This window comes from Heterocephalus glaber, unplaced genomic scaffold, assembly GCF_053883595.1.
Source record: "Heterocephalus glaber isolate CG9 unplaced genomic scaffold, H.glaber_assembly_v1.0 deba00001724, whole genome shotgun sequence".
NCBI lineage: Eukaryota > Metazoa > Chordata > Mammalia > Rodentia > Bathyergidae > Heterocephalus > Heterocephalus glaber.
The window spans coordinates 9,790,412-9,809,730 of NW_028258435.1; the positions used below are offsets into that span (position 1 = coordinate 9,790,412).

At 49.7% G+C, this 19,319-nt stretch overlaps 1 protein-coding gene across 3 annotated transcripts in view; it reads left to right on the top strand.

Annotated features, from left to right (window-relative positions):
- Positions 1-19,319, top strand: part of Sntg2 (syntrophin gamma 2) — an 85,374-nt gene that overhangs the window by 53,254 nt on the left and 12,801 nt on the right. The window contains exons 10-14 of one of the 3 annotated variants that reach the window (XM_004868355.3): positions 2,746-2,875; positions 4,504-4,542; positions 9,473-9,589; positions 13,161-13,232; positions 16,644-16,850. In XM_004868355.3, coding sequence (XP_004868412.2) covers positions 2,746-2,875; positions 4,504-4,542; positions 9,473-9,589; positions 13,161-13,232; positions 16,644-16,850 — 565 coding nt within the window. The remainder of the gene's footprint in view (positions 1-2,745; positions 2,876-4,503; positions 4,543-9,472; positions 9,590-13,160; positions 13,233-16,643; positions 16,851-19,319) is intronic. The other 2 variants (XM_087199761.1, XM_021247239.2) reach the window with 2 other exon arrangements.

Genomic DNA, 19,319 nt, shown 5'->3' on the forward strand with positions numbered 1-19,319 from the left:
GTTTTCACTGGGAGGAGACCAAGGGATTGTGTGGGTGCCACCAGGGTCGGTGTCCTAATGTGAAGGTGGCGCCCTGCGCTTCTAGGGGAGGAGCGGCAACCCAGCATGTCCCCCGGGGGATCAGCTTCCCACCCGCTCATGGCAGGTGGACATGCAGTGACCTCGGTGGCCCCACCCGGTCCGGATGGCAGCCCAGGCAGGCTGGGCAACTTCCCACTAGTGCTGGGAGGGACAGACAGGGGTTAAAAGGCTTCCTTATAAGGTAGAAACTTTGGGGTCCTAGGAACCTAGAAGTTCAGCATCCACTGAGGACCCCCCCCCACACACCCTGGGGAGGAATTCGGAAGCCAGCTCCTTGAGGACCCTGACCCTGTAGACATAGAAAACACAGACATGATGCAGGGGCTGGTTGCATTTCTTTTGCATGACTGTAGGATAAAGCTGCAAGTTGTTATTCAAAATAGTTATAAAAACTAGACTTCAAGTCTTAGAAGTCCCAGTGGATTTAGCCACTAAATCTTTTAGAATATGTTTTATTTGTATAGACAATCGATGTATTTCTCTGCTCTGGACTTATAGTATCTCAACTTTGCTAAAAGTCACTTCATTTTGTCCTGTAAAGTGATCTCTTAAGACAAGTGCAGAATGTGACAAGCTCACAGTGCAAGCTTGGGTTAAAATCATTCCTAGCCTGCTTGCGATGCCTTCAACAATCGAAGCAGCTGGATTTGCTGGACAGAGGAGATGTGCAGCCTGTGATCTTCCTGAAAGAGGAGAGGAGAGACACTTACGTGTGCTTGTGCAGTTAGTACTCCCCTTAGCTGTGCATTTTTAGTAAGTGTGGATGTTTTTTATGGAGCACTGTTTTATCATCACAAGAAAAGACCATGTGTGTGTGCTTGTTGGGGCAAATACCCTTGATTCTGCCTTTGCTCTTAAAAACAAAGACACAAAATCTTTTCTGGTACTCATGAAATAGCTCTAAAAAACCCAGAAAGCCCCATTTATTTACTGATCAGGAATTGAACTTGAGTGTGTGTGTGTGCGTGGAGGGGGGCCTTTGAAGGTGGAGGGGAGTCAAGCGTAGGGGACACAGAGGGTCTAGATGAGCTAGACGACCCCTCCAGCCCAAGCCACCAACGTCCTCTTTCCGGGAGACACAGAGTCTATGTGCGACCCCTGTCCGCCTACACTGCCCATGGTGAGAGCCCTGGCACAGGCTCCACGGGCCATGGGACAGCTTGGGTCGCTACAGCTTGGGGAAACCGAGGCAGGGGTCTCCACACTCCCCTCTAAACATGGTTTTCCTCAGTTCCTTTACCGTATTTAGAATGGACACTTGGACATCTTCCTGTTTACTCTGACACTGGGGGACTCTCCGTGCCTGTTTCTCCCCAGGCAGAGGTCAAAGCCTCCCGCTCATTTGCACGTCCTCTACTTCGGTTTTTGAGAAGCGATGTCTTGGCGACTAGATGTTAGCAACTCTGACTCCCACCTGTGCTTGCAGGTGTCCTTTGTGGATGTGGTGAGGGTTCGGTGACAGTGCTCTCGGCAGGGCCCCTTGCCTTGCTCCTCGGCCACAAACAGTGGTTCAACTCTGCCGACGTCCAGACCCAAAGATTTCACCATCTAGGGGAGCAGTGCACGTGCATAACCCTGCCCGGTTACTTTTTAATCCTCTTCCCTCCGGCCCTAAGCCCCCTTTCCCCATTTTCGTCCTTTTTGTTATTAGTACATGCTTTTAGTTCGTGTTTTGGACACGTCTTGCTGACATTCATTGTGAGTGTTTGGTACTTTACCTGGCACGGCTTAAATCTTTTCACTTCCCCTCTGCTCCCATGTTCCCTCGCCCTTAGTCTCCTGGACTGATTCCAGTTTGCAAAAGATTCATCTCCCGGTTTTCTTCTATCAATCATTTATTTTGCTCTTTATTTGTACTTTGCTTTACTCAAATGGGAGAAGCCACGTGATATTTGACCTCATGGGTCTGATATATTTCACTTAACATTACATTTCTCAGGGGCATCCATTTTCCTACAAATGTCTTGAATTTATCCTTCTTTATAGCTGAGTAGTATTCCTTTGTGTATAGACCCTGCATTTTCTTTATCCATTTGTCCGTTAATGGGTACACAGGCTGCTTCCAGGATTTAGCTCTTGTGGACTGTGCTGCTGTTAACATTGGGGTGTGTGTGTGTGTGTGTGTGTGTCCCTGTAATATGATATTTTCAGCTCTTATGCCGCCTTTGAAAAGACTACACGGTAAGGAAGACTAGCTCCTGAGCTGGAGACAGGGGTGTTCACGATGCAGGGCTGGGGAGATGTTTAGGAGAGAGAGACCAGATGGGGAGCCCCAGGTCTGTCAGTGGCGAGGGTGAGGTGCCCCGTCATCCTAGCAGTGAGAGCTTTGGATACTCTGTGTCAAGGGGCCTTCAGAAGCATTACGACACAGGACCCCATAAAACAGCAACTCCAGAATTGCAAGAGCAAAGCTCTTTCCCATAAGAATTGCTTTTCGAGTGTTTACTTACTTGGAACAGCCTTCGCTAGTGAGGCAATTCCAGGCTTCACCCTGCATTTCAGCAAGCCTGCCTATTTCGGCGTGTTCGAGGTTGTGGTTGGTGGTGGTGGGGTTTCCCCAGGAAACTGGAGATCAGGGCCTGCCCAGGCTGGGGGGCTCTTCTTGCTGTGGCAAAACCCCTGCTGCCTGTGGCCCCTGAAGCAGCCTTCCCCCTCTTCCTGTAGGTCCAGCGGTTTTGAGGTGCTGGCGCTGGACGGGGCGCGCTCCGGAGTCCTCCAGTTCCCCACCACCCAGGACTGTGTTGACTGGCTGCACGCCATCTCAGCCCACATCAGCTGCCTCACGCTGCAGAGTGTGAGCGCCTCCGCCCTGCGCTCCCCCGCGTGGGCGGTCAGGCGGTTCAGTCCTTGCCACTGACCCCGGGAGGGGCGCAAAGACAGCAAGTGCAGGAGTTCCACGCGTCTCACCTCTGATCGCAAAAGTTAAAGAGGAAATCTTCCAAGTGTCTTCAAAGACAGCCTTGCAGGCTCACAAGAGCCACGCAGGGTCGCTAGCAACTAATACCGGGCACTTCCCAGACCTCTCTCTGTTTTCCTCTCTCTCCCTGCTTCCCTGCCTCCCTCTCTGCCTCTTTCTTAGCACACATATATATACACAGCAACATTTGTGTGGGGGTAATTATATATGTATATTTTAGCCAAATGCATTGATACAATCTGAAATTTTTATTTGGGGAAACCTGAGATAAAAAATATAATTCTCTCAAATATTATTAAAACTTATAAAAGGCATAGCTAACTAAAAATACAGCATCTCAAATTTTCACTGCAGCCATCTTGGACAGGAAAAAAAATTGTGTATTCTTCAGCAGTAAGTTGATGACCAGTCAATCGGATTATTTTTTCTTTTTTAAAAAGAAAGGAATAACAAGAGCTAGGGTGGGAGAGGAACTCGCGTCCAGGGTGAAGTTCCCTGGGGCACAGCAGGCTGGCCCAGGACCCCATGGCCTCTGCTGGAGCCCTGCTTCTCACCCCCATCTCTGGTCTGCTCTGGCTGTGCACCCCCACCTGCTGGCCCCGCTGCTGGGGCCTGACTCAGCCTGCTGCCAAGCAGAGATAAGCTGAACGCTGAAATCCTGGGGAAGCAGCGATGTGTGAGATTTCCGTTCCAGAGTCCTCAGAGCATCCTTTCTGCATCTATTCAAGGAAGCATCTTCTTAAGATCTTAGTTTGCAAATTCAGACACTGAATTCCAGAGATGCGCGGGTGGAAGAGGGTGTTAGGTTTTGATATTTGCAAAAATGCTTCTGAGGACAAAGCTCCTTCTGTTTGGGAGATTTTCATGGATTGCTCCAGTCAGCAGAGCAGATCAGGAGAGCCGGAATATGAGCATATTTGGACTCCCATTTCCTCATTGGTAAAAATTTTGCCAAATAAGCCCAGTATGGTGGTGCATGCCTGTTATCTCAGCACTCGGGAGGCTGAAGCAGGATGATCACCATGAGTTTGAAGCCAGTCAAGGCTGCCTAGGGAGTTCAAGGCCAGCCTGGAATACATAGGAAGACCTTGTCTCAAAAAACAAAAAATTTTTTTCTCTAAATAACATTGCCCTGGCAGGGTTTGGGGAAAACCAGTGTGAACTGTGAGTGCCTAATATTTTGCAAGCAGAAGCCATCGTCCCACTTTTCTTAGGTGTTGGAACGTCAGCATCTGTTGTCCCATAGCCGCACAAGCGTAAAAGGCTGGTGTCTGACAAGAAATGATGGAAGCGGGCTAATACAGCTGCTCCTACTGGGAGAGCTGCTGCCCTACATCTGTAGTTCACCCTGTGGGTCTGCAGTGAGAAACTTGGCACAGTAGAAATGGGTCTCTGAGCACAGGCCGGGAGGCGGATCTGTCTCAGCTGCCCAAGGTGGGGCAGGCGGGGAGCTGCGGACCCCAGCGCCCTCGTGGTACTGACTCCTTGCTGCCTTTTCTCCACAGATGAAGATGGCAAATAAATGCTGCTCTCCCGGCAACCAGGTAGGACTCGGGTTTTTCAGCTTGATATTATAACAAGTCTCCACAAGCAACTGCTTCCTTTTTCTGAAATTTGAATTGGAAATTTTGGTAGAAGGGCATTATCACCTCTCGGGCTAAATTTGGCCATCGCTGCCCCAGTGTTACCTTTGAAACTCTCCGTCTGTGTGGAAATAATGTGGGAGAAGAGTTCTGGTGGCATCTGCTTACTGTGGATAAAGGGCTTACTGGTCAGCCATGATACTCTGGAAGGAATTGGGATTTAGATGATGATGTGGGTGTGATTGTGTCTGCTGACGTGTATCAAAGAGTGAGGACGCCTCACTCTGAGGACGCCTTTGACCAGCAGTGTTTGTGTGGTTGTTTTTTGGTACCGGGGATGGAACTCAGGACCTTGCGCTTTCGAGGCCAGCGCCAGAACCACTGAGCTAAATCCCCGGGCCTGACCAGCAGTGTTGACGCAGGTTAGTAAGGTCCGGCCACCCCCAAACCCCCGAGGGTTGTCCAGCTGGGTCCTCTGTTCCTCCCGAGTCTCGAATACCATGGATGGTGGCTGATTCCATCACATCAGTGCCTCATTACTACACCTGGCTTTCTAATTCAGAGACTGCTCATTGACAAACCCTATTAGGATTTAGCAATAATCTGTTCTAACTGGGTTGTTTGAGTACCAGGCAAATAAAATTTGAAACCACTCTATAATTCTATTTCCTGTTTAATAAAGTCAGTTTCAGCTGTAATGGAGGGCGTGCTATTTTTTAGTTATAGCTCATTGATTTTCTAGTTCTATCCTATATAGGTTTGGGAAGCTGTCATTACAGTCAGGATAACCGGGAGCAATATGTTCAGTTCTCTTTAAATGGTGCTACAAAGACTCTTTCAACCGTGTTCAGAAGTAACATCTGAGTTCATGCAAAAGACATTTGGGAGAAGAAATCTTTGCCAATCAAGTATTTACTGAGAATGATAGGAAATCAGCCCTGTGTTTTAATTAAACACTTCTAGCCAGGATTTAAATTAGAATGGGACACTAAGAAGAGTTCTAAATATAATGTTTCTTTTAATATCTTTCTAAGTTGAGCAATTCTTGGTGTTTTATGTAGCTGAGTGAGGGGTTAGCTATGAGTAATAATTAAATGTCTTCAAATTCAAACATCATGCAAAATAATATTTTCCTGCTGTCCTTTGTGGTTTTGTAACAAAAGTCTCCATAATCTTCCCACTGAGTGCCCCTCCCTGCAGCTCACATGGGGAACATTACCCCTGCTTTACTCCTCTCTGGGGCAGAGCAGGCCAACCTATGCTTCGGTCTTCATGAACCATTTTCTGTTTAAAGCTGGATTTCTGCTAGCACAGTGAAAATGAGGAGATTGTCCTTCGAGACCTCATGTTTGGCAAGCCAGCCCTCACTGAGAGGGCCAGGCTCGAAGTGTTTCTAGGGTTCTGGGCCTCTGCTGTGCTAGCAGTGCCTGATGGGGAAGATGGTGCTTGGCTACCCACGGGGACTGCAGTGAACACAGGAGCCGACCATTCGTGCTAATGCACTGGGGGCGACAGTGAAGGCCCTGCCAACAGGAGGACGTGCAGGGGGCTTGGACACGATCTGGGTTTCCCCTGGTCTGCGATCCAGCCTATCTGGCTTTCCTTTGGAATTCACCTTCTCTTTATCATTGAATCAAATGCAGGGAAGAGGGCAGGCTTGAAGACCAACCGAGGAGCCCAGCTCCCAGGACCAAATATTCAGTGAATGGCTGTTTACAGGCCCCAGGCACAGCCTGAGTCTCCTTCACTTCATCTCGGAGAAATTCTACCATGCATCAGACACGGTTATGAGCTTCAGTCCTGGCTGCTTTACTCATCTCATTTAACTACAGCCAAACTCCTAGCTAGGGGCATAGCTTGAACACATTAACTTCTGAGCTTTGGTTTCTTTATTTGTACAATAAGAAGGGTGTACTGGGCAGTCTGAGTTCTTCTTTTACTTGAAACTGCTGGCCCACTTGGAATTTCTCAGGGGTTGGAGTCCCAGTGTTGGGAATGAAGTGCTGGACTCAGCTTCACTGGAAAGGGTAGATCAGGAGCCAGCCCGACCACATCTGGAGGGGCTGTCCCAGGAGGCTGATGTCACATTTTTCCAAAATGTGCGCACTTTGTGTGCATTTTAGGACCCTATGATATAGGGCACTTTAAAAACAGAAAAGATTTTTTTTCTCTCACTCTGACCAATGAATTGATTTTGGCATGTAGAAAAGAAATAACACTTGAATAAAAGTGGGAAAAGGTAAAAGCATTTGATAACCACCAGAAGTGCCAAACCCAAACAAAACAAAGATAATTCAAAAGGCATATGTGGTGTGATAAAAAATAAGTGAATGCTTAAAATTTTAAAATAATGTATTAGAGTAAAAGACACATTGCTATGAACCCACCTCAAAATCCTCCCCTCATTTCCAGCTCACTCATCCTATCATCCTTGCCGCTTTCTGCAGCAGCTCTGTAGTCCTCTTTCCTGAGTGTCTTTAGTTGCTCTGTCCTGGCTGTAGATCCCTGTAGACCCCTGCAGTTAGGTTCCAGTATTCTGCCCAGTATACAACACAGGCCCGAGAAATAAAACTAAAAGACAGAACTAGAGAGAGAAAGCAAGGTGCCAGGACACCCAATGCCAGTGTGACCAATAAAAGCACTGGCCAGCCCCAGGCACTGACTTTTAATGGCAATCAATTGGCTTAAGGCAAACTACATGTGGTTTCTATGGAAATTAATGTAAACAAGGCTCATAAGGGACAAGACAAAGAATTCTCGAATTAGGAACAGAATAGACAAAATATATGATTGTAATTAGAACATTGTCCTTCTAGTTAGAAGGTTTTAGTTGTAGGAATGGAATTTGAGTGCGAGTTACTCTGACTTTGGCACATAGGCTTCAGCCAGACTCACTTCTCAAAACAAGCCAATTGTGGGGTTAACTCTTCACAGCCTGCCGTGGGCATAATCAGTATTTCGGTCGCCTGCACTCTTTCCTGAGGGTCTTTAGTTTCACTGTCCTGGCTTCGTCGATGTCCTGACTGACAGTGCTAAAAAGTAACCCTATCAAATAAACCATGCTGATTGTCACCATCTTGTAGTGGTGGGTTGGAGCTAAGTCGTTACATACTGAATTCGTGTTAATTTTAGAAACATCAAGCATCCACTAAATTACCTAGAAACATGCAGCTTTTTTGCACTGGAAGTTGAGTCATCTTCTGATTCACAGTGGTGTTCCTGCTGGTGTGACCACCGACTGACTAACAAAAATGTATCTCTACAACCCTCCTGGACTGACCCAGCCAGACGAGAAGGGGGAAAGCCAATAAGATACTCATTCGTAAACGATCTGTGAATTTGGCTTCAAATCTGGAAGATGCTCAGGAGCAAGATATAGTTTGTGGTTTTTGCAGAGTATTGATGCTGTCTGTTCTTTGTCTCGTTCCTGGTGACACTGGAACAATATTAAATTCTCACAATTGTCTTGTGAAATAGGTCATTCTGTTCCCACTGATGACAAAAAAGGACACGTGAAGTTGTGTCCAGAGTCACATATGAAATAAAATTGTGTTGTGTTGCTTGGTACTGGGGACTGAACCCGGGGCAAGGCCCCGGGTAAACAAGTGCTCTACCACTGAGCTCTGCCCCAGGGTGATTGCTGTGCTTTTACAACACCGTCACCTGTCACCTTATCGCATTGACTTCACCCTGCAGTCCTCACGGGACATGAGGTAAACCCCATAGGAAATGTACACACTCAGGAGCCAGTAAAATGTTTGGGTGATTCATAAAGCTCTGTGTATCTAGGGCAGGCTGACAAAATTAGAACTCTGCATAGGGTCAGTCGTCTGCATCCAACATGCAAAGCCGTGGTAGTGCTGACTGCTGGGCTGTCTGTCAGCTCCCCTCAGGGCATCCTCCTCCCTTTCTCTTTCGAATCAAGAGGAGTAGTTTCTGACTGTTTTTGACATTCACCTGGCATCCTGACCTCTAGGCAGCCTTCCTCGACATGAGTGGAAACCCTCAGGGTGGATCAGGCCCCTATGGAGCCATGTTCCTGTACCTGGGGTCGTGGCATTGTTAATGAGTTCCTGCTCCTGCCCAGCACTCTGCTTGGACAAGAGAACCACAGCCCCGAAGGACGTCTGGGTCACACTGGTCCTATGTGATACGGTGCATGGGTCAGTGTCATTTAATAAAGAGGTTGGGAAAGCTGGGTCCTCTTAAATGTTACATGCATAAGGATATGTTAAGGAATTGCCTTTTTCTTGAAATATCAAAATGAAGGAATAAGAAAATTAAAATCCCATTCCTCATACCACTTACTAAAACAGTATGTGTCTTCACATTTTAGGCACAGAGTTCTTGTATTGCTATTTCTGTCATGTATTTGTATCAGATTCTGATTTTTATAGTTTGTATTTCATGTCATGAGATTTAAACTATTCAGTGCCTGTTGTAAGAATCTAATATTTCTCTGTTATTTTCACAGTTGTTAGGAAGTTAAAGTGTAAAGAAAAACTTAGTCATTTTTCTACACTATGTGAACTTCTATGTTTACTACAGAAATAGAAATGTAATTAGTTGGTTTCATGTCCCCATAGAAGGCTCTGAAATGCTAACCCCCTAGTACGAGGTAATTCAGTACTGTGTGTTTAGAAAGTGCGTGGAACCCACAGCTGAGCTCCTGTCTTGTGCCTGGCCCAGGAGAGAACTCTGGATATTTAACCACAGATGTTTTCCTTTTCTCTTGAGTCAAGCTTCTCCTGGAAGCTTGGCCGCGGATCTGGGTTTCCCACTTTCTGGTTCTGGAGTGGTGGAGGGAGATCTGTTTTGTTTGTGTGTAATGTGTGCTCCTTAGGCCTCTCATCAAGGCTGGGTTTTAATCTTCAGAGGTTTCCCCCTGCAGGTGGTGCACATGGGGTGGGTGAACGAGAGGCCGCAGGGAACCAACTCCCCCCAGACCTTCGGATCCAAGTTCCTGGCGCTGAAGGGCTCATCTGTCTACATCTTCTGCTCTCCCCCGGTAAGGACCCTGGGGTGGGCTTGCTGCTGCCGTTACTCCCCTCAGAGACGTAGCAGGTGGCCGGGGCTGGACAAGGACAGAGACAGCTGCTTGTCCCATGGCTGGAAAGGCTCTGTTTATGAATCGACCACCTGTCCTCCCCCAAGCTCTACAGGAATCTGCTTTTCTCGTCCAGTTCCAGCATCTGTTCAGATGTCATGGTTTCCCTGACTGAAATGATCAGCTAGCTTGGAGGTGGGCCTCACAAAACTCTGAGTCTCAGCACATCAGTCATGTGGTTGAAGAATCCAGAAATAAGCAAAACAAACCAGAACCCTTCTCTTTAGACATTTCTGAGCAGCCAAAGGATGAAATTTTAAAAATATCTTTTTCTTTCCATCTTCCAAATTTTATTGAAATAAATAAGCCTGCTTTAGCAGGATCCATAATCTAAATGTAAGCTTGAATGCTAGTGTCTATAATTTTATTTTCCAATTCCCAACCACACCATTCTCCCAAAACTGAGCAGATATATTGTGGACACTGCCTGACAGCTTATCGTGGAAAGGAACTGCTCTTTTTGTGAGCCTGACCACAAGGACAGTGAACAAGCAACAAAACTTGGTAGCTCGAGGTGCAGATTGCATCAGCTTGGATGCGAATTGCAGCCTTGGCAGTCAATAAAGCAATACCGACCTTCAGAGTTTGACCTTCAGGCAGAGGCCGGTAATACACCGCAGACTTTCTTTTCATTGGTAAGTGCAACATTTAAATGTTACTTTGGAGCAATTTTACATTTACAGAAGTCGATGCCTCCCTTAGCTCCTTGTAATGCGCATATCATGCACAGCCCCTGGCCAAAGGTACTCAGCCAACTGAGGAGCTCTTCCTAGAGGACTAGTGATTAAATACGCACCTGCTTTGCAAACATGGTTTTCCTGGTCACATCTGTGCTTCCTCTCCTTGCCTTTCCCCCTGTTTTTTTCCAAGGTGGTGTGCGTGGGGGTCTTTGTGCTCAAGTTGTTTGCTCACAGTTCTGCTAGTGCACAGCCTACTCTCCTGGGATCGCTGTTCAGAAGCAGATCCTCAGGCAGTAGTTCTGGGGTCACCTGAGACCCAGCCTCGCTCCACGTTCCGAGGAATGCTGAGTCCTTCCTGATACACCAATAGTCAGTTTTCTCAGATATTTAAGTTGGGTCGTGAGCTGGGGTGTAAAAGTCTGCCTCAGGCTGAGCTAAGTAGGTGACCAAGGCCATTTCAGTTTTGTAGCTGTGTCGTGGGCTGGGCCAACCTGTAGTGTTCCCCTGGCACCTTGCTGTGCTGTCGGGAAAAGCCCCCGGCTTGTCTCAAACTCAGGAGACCCTCCTGCCTGTGCCTCCTGGGTGCTGGGATGATAGACCTGGCCACACACTGCAGCCATCTTGTGTCCATGTGATACATTGTTGCGATGACCTGTGTGATACATTGTTGCGATGACCTGTGTGATACATTGTTGCGATGAGGAACCAGTACTGCTGCTTCATCAGTAACCACAGTAACTAAAGTCCTCATAGCCCTGTATAGCTTTTAGGACTATTGAGGTACAGTGTTTGCTCTGGACCCACAGAACTCTGAGCATCTTTGGAGCCATTCACCTGCATCTCTCTTGGGGCACAGTCTCTCCCCAAATCCATCACCATGGCTATGACCATGAGATGTGTAATCTGATTCATGTGCATCCCTGGAGAGAGGAGTCCAGCTGTGGAGCTGGGGTGGGGGAGGGTCAGCCTTTCCCCCAGGAGATGGACAGGAACAGTAACACCAACAGTGAACAGAGAAGCTGGTATTTGGCCACTACAGATGTTCAGAAAGAGGTGGTCGGTGAATGCGCTGTGGACCCAGCAATGAGGGAGGAGACTGGCTGAATCGTGCGAACTGGAAAAAGCACAGCCTCCTTTCATCTTGTAACTTAGACAGTGAATCTAAAGGTCATATATGGATAGCAAACTGGCAAGGAAAAATGCACTCAAAGCAATAGAATATTAGGATATAATGTCCTCTAAATATACCCGTCATAGCTCAGACAAAGTGGCTAATACCTCAGAGCCATCTAGAATGTCCATCTCAAAGACAATGCTGGCAAAAATGATAAATCCGCACACTAAAATTCTAAGCAGTCATGAGAATTTTATTTCTGAAAGAAATGATGACATGGGAAATGCTGATACCATTACATTTTGAAAAGACATAAAATTATGAATATGTATAATGCATATTTACAGCAACAAGTCAGTCCTTTCAGGGAGGGTGTCTCTGGGTTATGTGTTTAGTCATTGGCATTTTTTAGATTCTTTAGATTGAGATTCTTCATAGTTTTGAGATGAGCAGAATTGTCATAATGGGATATTTGACATGGTGCATGTAGAGAATTGATTTCCCAGTAATATGAACAGCGCTTGAGCTCTTCAGGAAGAGGGGTCATAAGACAGGGCCACTGGGAATCTCTGAAGTTGGGAGAGGAGAGGTCTTGGGATCTGTGACACCAACTCTGAGCTTAGCAAGTGGGTTATTTAAGAGGCCTGAGGCCTGAGGCCTTGGGGAGTGTCTTCACCTTAGTACTCTAACTGCTCCTTCTTGCTTTAGGCTGTGCCTTTCCCTTGCTTTTTATTGTTGAAATCACAGCGGCAGTGGGTTGGCTCTGGAGGAGTTAGTGCTGAACAGTGCACACTGGCCTAGCTCTCTGCCTCCTCCAGCAGGGCCATTCTGAGGTGGTGACCTGGAAGGCCGGCCGAGTCTCTGCATCTTGTTTGGTTAAATGGTCACTAGGAATTCACAACAGATTAAATACACAGTGGTTTTGGTGCCTCCAAGACACAATACAGCAAACTTTTGGTTATTTTTACTGCTTGAAAGACTAAGGGCAGAGCCCGTAGTAAAAAATCCCCATTTGGTACACTGGAATATTTTAGATTTTTCTACGAGAATTATTTTAACTTAGAGATAATAATATGTGAATATTAATTGCAAATCATAAAGCATCACTCAAAATTGAATTATGTTATCATTATTGCTAAGATAGCTGTGAGCTGCATAGGTCAGCCCAATCAAAAACAGGTTCAATTAGTTGGTGGAATTTTTATTCATTTCCAAAACAGAACTGAGAAGTAGGAAGTCTGAAAGAGCAAAGGGCTATAAACACAGTATTTTCTCTCTGTGATCGCACCCTGGCAAGTTCAGACTCATCTGCTTGCACTTGCAAACTCATTTTCAATTCTCCATGTTTAATTTCATATTGAACCTTAAACTAATGGAAAGAGAATCTAAGGTAAATTCCCAGAATGATGCCCAGTGGTGTGTCTGGGGTCAGTCTCTACCTGGCCAGCAGCTGCCTCCACGCTGCATCTGTTGTGGTCACCCTGCACCCCAGCAGGCTGAGTCACACCCTCTACGCAGGGGTCCCTTGGCCTCCCCTGAGCCTACCCAGCCCAGAGCTGGTGGTGGCTTAGGGTTCACTGCAGTGGAAGATGCACCGAACCCATCCATGTCGTGCATGTTCGCCTTCTCCATCTCGAGTCGCTGGTCTCTTCATGAACCCACTGTGTGTTTCTTGCAGGTGAGCACGGTGGACTGGGTGCGGGCAGAGAGCATCTATAACCTCTGTGAGGTGCTATTTAAAGCTCACAAGGTGGGTGTCCTGGCTTGTAGATGTTGCCCTTGAAATGAGATGACTCCAGTTTATGTAGTGGGGGGTGACCTTATCACCATGGACTGATGAAATAGCAAAGGAACATGAACCCCTTCTAAATCCATCCTTCTGTCCTTTCCAGGATGGTCGCTGTGCTGGGGCTGGTGACATAGGTGGAGGGAGGGATGGGTGGATGGACAGAAGAATGGATGGATGGTTGGAGGGATGGGGAATGGAGGGGTGGAGAGATGAGTGGCTGGTATATGCAGGTGTGTGTTTTGGGGGAAAGATGTGCTTTAATATTTCCAAACAGAGTGACCTATTCCAGGAACTTTAGTTGTTGTCATTGGTCTTTTTTTTTGGCTGCTATTTTTGTTGAGGATGTTTTAAACAGTCAAGTACAACTCTGAGTGCTAAAAGCTTTCATTTAAGCCTGGACTGGACTGACCAGCATAACTAACAAAGTATTCTACTGCTATTAGAGGGCAAAGTTTCCTCCCCAGTGGTCACACTGGGCTTCCAGCATGGTCTGATTTAGCCGAATGCTTTTGAGCTAGTGAATCCACTGCCTGGAAGCGGTCTCCTCAGTCTCTGGGAGGCCTGTCATCAAGGACGGCAGTGTGGCAGCCCGGCTTCCCCAGGAAGGGACGTGTAGCTTCCCTGTCTGGTGCCTCGGCCCTGTGTGGATGGGCTGCTGGGTGTAGGAGAGCAGAGGCCACCATGCCGCACCGGCAGAGGTGCCTGTGGAATCCTGGCAAGCCTCTGGCTTGGGAGATAATGATTCACAATACAAAACCGCGCAGAGAATTCAGACGCTGGACCTGAACAGCAAGTGTGTGGGGAAGGAAGCCAGGCTCCCTCACACTGCTCCAGTCAGGCCCCGGGGGAGCTGGGGTGCAGGGGGGAGCTGGGGCGGTGCAGGTCCTGAGGCTGTGTGCTGGCTCTCCTGCCTCCAATCTGGGGGGATGAGGGGGTGCGGCCAGGCCCCCCCAACCACCTGGAGCAGGAGGAACAGGGGACCCAGTGCGGGGCCTGAGCACAGTCCTCCCAACGCTGCCACAAACCCTGCTCTGCACTCAGAAGCCGACTTGGTGTCTTTAGAACTCAGTTTGCCCCTCTATAAAATGGGATGCCAATGCCAGGCAGGCTGGCTCACGCCTATGATCACGGAACTCTAGGAGGCTGAGGCAGGAAGACCACAAGTTTGAGCCCTGCCTAGGCAATTTCGTGGCTTGCTGAGACCTTGTTGCAAAATTGAAAAAAAAGGCAGGGCAGTAGCTGAGTGCAAAATCCCTGGATTTAATCCTCAGTACTAAAAAAAAGAGGGATAGTAAAAAACCTCACGTAAGGGCTGGGGACTTAGCTCAGTGGTTCCGCTGCCTGCCTCACAAGTGAAAGGACCAGAGTTCGATCCCCAGTACCAAAAAAACCCCTCATGTATGGGCTATATTTTAGGACCTGCTGGTATGAGTTCTGCCCATTGAATCGGGAAATGACTGCAAGCCCTCACGGAAACACAGTGCTCTCTAAATGTAGCCTGGACTGCTGGGCCATCCCTCCTCACCTACAGGTCCTGGGAGCTCAAGACCAGCGCAGCAGAAATGCAGGGTCTCTTAGCCCTCTGTGGGCCTGGAGTACCTAGGCCGGGGCTGACCCGGGTCCCGGTTCATGCTCACCTCGGAACAGGTGAGGAAACTGCACTCATCGGCCTCGATTGAGTCCTCAGCTAACCTGCAAGTAGCCTCCGCTTCCACAGAAGGAAAAGGGCCATTCCACAGCGAGGGGCACCCCGGGGCAGCAGGGCCTTGGCCTCAACTCGAGAAGACCCAAGTCCCCGTTTCCGGGAGAACTGACTTGCCCAGTTGGCTCAGGGTGAGGGCGGCTGTGTTTCCCGATCCTTCCCAGGCTGCCTCATGTGGCTGAGGGAATTTTCGCTCCTGAGCAGCAAATCCCTGAGTCCCAGGCCCAGGTTCCCTTGGATTCAAAGCACATCTCAACCTGCTTCCGTTCTGTGGGACCTGCATTGCGTTTCACAAGCTCTCCTGCTGCCTAGAGCAGCTGCTTGGAAAATCCCAACAAGAGAGGATCCCGAGTAATTCTCCGAAAGTCACGGCCAGAGTGAAATTGCGCCAGAGTCAAACAGGCTGAGAAGCCCTGGTGGAGGATTAGGATGCGGAGGGTCTGAGCCCGTCCTGGGGGCCGCAGGGTGAGGCGATCCGCAGGTGGGGAGGTCACAGGCATCTGTGTCTGCTCCCCGGCCTCAGCCCATCGAAAAGAGGGGCTGCCTTCCAGCAGGAGGTGGGATTGCAGTCTGCAGCCAGGCACCCACAAAGTCAGGCCCCACCCCGTGGATCCGAAGGTCCAGGGGTCGCAACACGGAGCACCACCTTGTCCTGAGCAGGTGGTGTCCTTCTGTGCCACTGGGCCTCGCTGAGCTGTGGGGGAGCCACTTTCAGACCGATTAACCATGAATGGGGTAGGAGCGTGTGAGCCCGAGACCCGAGTAGGTGGAGCTGGAGAGACACAGAAGGACAGACGGCAGAGATAGCGAGATGGTGACACAGAGAGATGAGAGGCAGGGAAAGCCATCAGCCAGGTGTGGCTTCTGCGTGTCTCAGGCTCCCGAGACTCTGGGCTGCAGCAGTGACAGCGGGGACACTGACTTGAGACCAGTAGGTCCGGGAGGACAGAACCGGGGTGCTGCTGAGGGGCCGCAGGCGAGCAGGGGCGCTGTACGGACCCAGCGCTGCGGCTGGTTTGTATCTTCTCTCCTGTGACTTTGCTTGCAAAAGTGTCTTATGGTATTTGGTCAGGATCATCAGGTTCACATAGCTGGATCCTGCACAACCAAGAATCCTGCTTCGCAGGGAGACCGAGCCCCTTCACTCCTAGAGACACAGGTGGTGAGAAGTCTGTCCTGGGACTGAAGCCAGGGCCTCTGCTCTGAGCTCCATCCCCAGACCTTTTTTATTCTGAGACAGGGTGTTGCTAAATTGCCCAGGCGAGCGTCCAATCCTGCCTCACCCTCCCAAAGTTCTGGGATTACAGGCGGGCACCAGTACAGCCAGGCTGGTGGTTTTATGCTAACCCTGAGAATGGAAATAGCGAGACTTTTATCTTTAAAAGGAATGTAGAAAGGCAAGGTGTGGATACTGGTATTTTACCGGAAAGGGAGGGACAGATAATCAGAGGTCAGAGATTGTTTATTTAGGGTGTATTTACGGGCTGTTTCTACAGGAGTTGACACAGATGGTGCTGGGGGACCTGCCTGTGGGGTGTGACCAGAGGTGACCTCCACCAGGTGAAGGGGGCACCCACCCCGTCCCAACAGCCCTGCCCCCGTGACCGCTGCTCTCCAGTCTGGCCTCAGCCCTCCGGCTCTGACCCAGTTCCAATCTGCCTGTTTTTCAGCTCTGGGTGATGGATGGCTATTGGCTGCCAGCCAACCTCTGTCTCAGGCTGCAGGACTTGGACTTGGAGAACCAGAGGCCATACTGCTTCAGCCTCCTGGCTGGCCAGGGGAGGAGCCACGTCTTCACTGTGGAGCTGGGCACAGAGCTGGCCGTGTGGGAGAAGGCGTTCCAGAAAGCAACATTCTTGGAGGTGCAGAGGACCGGGGTGAGCTCACCTGCAGTACTCAGGCATAGTTATCAGGATGTGGGCAGCAGTTATGTCAGAGTGAACGGACCCTGGGTGGGCTTCATGTCACCGTGCACACGGTGCAGGTGCACGTAGGAAAAAGGAGCTCCCGAGTGGTAGAAGATGACATAGGCCTTTACATCTGTGATTAGCCCTAAGGCAAGGAAAGGGCTGCGGCTCTGGGAGGGCCAACTTCTTCCAGGCCTGCTTATGGAGGCAGAACCGTCACGTGCGAGGAGCACCTGTCCTGCAGGAGCTCGGGATTTCAAGTTGTAAGGCCCTTGATGGGCGGTCTTCTCAACTGTAATGGTGCAAAGGAGGATGCTGAATGGCCTGTGTGTCTGAATTGCTTCTCCCTTCCCCATGGCAGCAAATAATCCCCCACAAATGTAAATGTGTATCAGCTGAATACAGGGTGCTGTGTCCTCGTTGGCTGTGGTACAGTGGGATCCTCTCCGGGGATATACACCGCTAGAGACGGGAGTGGCAGGGAGTAAATGAGGAAGCGTGTCACGGGAGGCCTGGTTCATCACTGACCTGGCTCCACCAGCGCTGCACACTGAACTCAGCAGGCGAAGGTGTGTCAGGCACGTCCCAGGTGCCAAGGTTCACACAGGCTCTGGATGGGCTGTGCTGTGCCTGCCACACAAATGCTGTCCTAGGCCAGGCCATGCGACAACACCACCCCCTCACGTCCTGGGACAAAGGCCGGCTCTGCCTGCTGCCCCAGCCACTGCCCCCTCTGCTGGAGCCCACGTCACCCCAGGGCTGGGGCTGGCTCCTGACACCCTGGCCCAGCCTCCCCTCCCCAGGTGTGTGGTGGCTTTTAGCAGTGGAGAAACCAAGCACAGGAAATGTCCGCTTCCTTGGAGGGCTGCTTGCCGCAGTGCAGGACTTCCTGTGTCACTGTCTTTCTGAAGACTATGGCCACCACTTTGTTTCCACTGCAAACTGGAGACGCGAAGAGCTTGCTCCGTGCCTGTCCAGTGGCTACAGTTCAGCAGCGTCCCGGGCTCTGAGAGCACACGGTCCAGTGACAGTCAGTCTCAGTGAAGGACAGTGACAGAGAGGAGGAGACATTGGAGGGAGACACAGCAGTGTGGATGACCTGGATGGCTCTTTCCCAGTCCCTGGGTGTCTTGAGGGTCATCCGAGAGCTCACTCACCCTTCTGACAGAGTGGAATTTCTGTCCCCAAAGACAACAGCCAGGAACTTCCTTGTGTGCAGAGCTGTCCTTGTCCCAGAAAGAGGGGTGCACACTGGAGGAAGATGTTGGTCCCCCAGAAGTCCCCATGCCTGGGGGCAGGCCAGAGGAGGCCTCAGGGGGGATGGCTGAGGAGCAAGGCGGTGATTGTTTGAGGAGGAGCAGAAAATCCGACATTCGATGAGGACAGAGAAGAAATCGAGGTGCCCAGGTGGACTCTGTGGAAAACACTTCCGGGACTCAGGATTTGGCTTTCAAGTGTCTCATGGGAGGGTGAGTAGCGGTGAGCATGGCTGAAACCCAGGAGAGCCGGCTGCCCAGACCCCCACTCTCCCTTCTGAGATGAGGCCCAGCCCCAGGGCCCGAGACCCAGGGAGGATGGTGCCGCTCGGACTGGCCAGGTGGGCTTATGGCCGGGCCTTTGCCTTTCTCCTGCTGAGCCTTGCGAAATAGCGCTGCAGACCCCCGTTCAGCTTCTGCAGCTGGAGGACTCTGACACGCACACCATAGGGTGGCTGTGAGAACTGCATCCCTGTGGATCTGTACTCCAGACTTCATGCGCTTGCACGCATTACTCACTGTGAACTAGATCTAAGACTCGAGTGCTGATTTCCTTTCATTAATGCGACAGCTCAAGCTCGGAAGGGCCATGTGACTTCTCCATGGTCTCTGAGCAGTTAAGCCACCATGGTGTCATCCATCCTAAGAATTTCTGTTCTGCAAGTCATAGTCTTTCTGCTAAAATATGTGGCCTTCCCTGTGACAAAGGAGAGGCGTGCAGGTCCCTGGCACAGGCCTGGCGTGTTCAGACAAAATAAGCCATAGCCGTCTTGGTAGATTTGCGAAACAGGATTTCTTTTCTCTACCTGCCATCTCTATTTTTGCTTGTTCCATTAGTTTTTCCCACTCTATGCTGTCCTTCATTTTATTCCAACTCGAGACTGAATTTAAAGTCTAGAAGACGCACAGCCTCACAGGTCGGTGACAGTGACTCTTGGTCCATGTGGCTGGGCGGTGGCTACTCTCTGGGCCTGCCCCCTGCCCTGCATCCACATTGGGACACTCTTCTGCACCGCAGGAGGCTCACCTGCCTGTCCGGACCCCGGCAACGTGATTGTAAGCAGTATTATTTAAAACAACGTCCAACAGCCATAAATAAACCGCTGGACCCTCCTCTTCCTCATGTCTAACGTGACTGCTAATTTCATCTCTTCGAATGATATTTGGAAATTTAAACAACTGG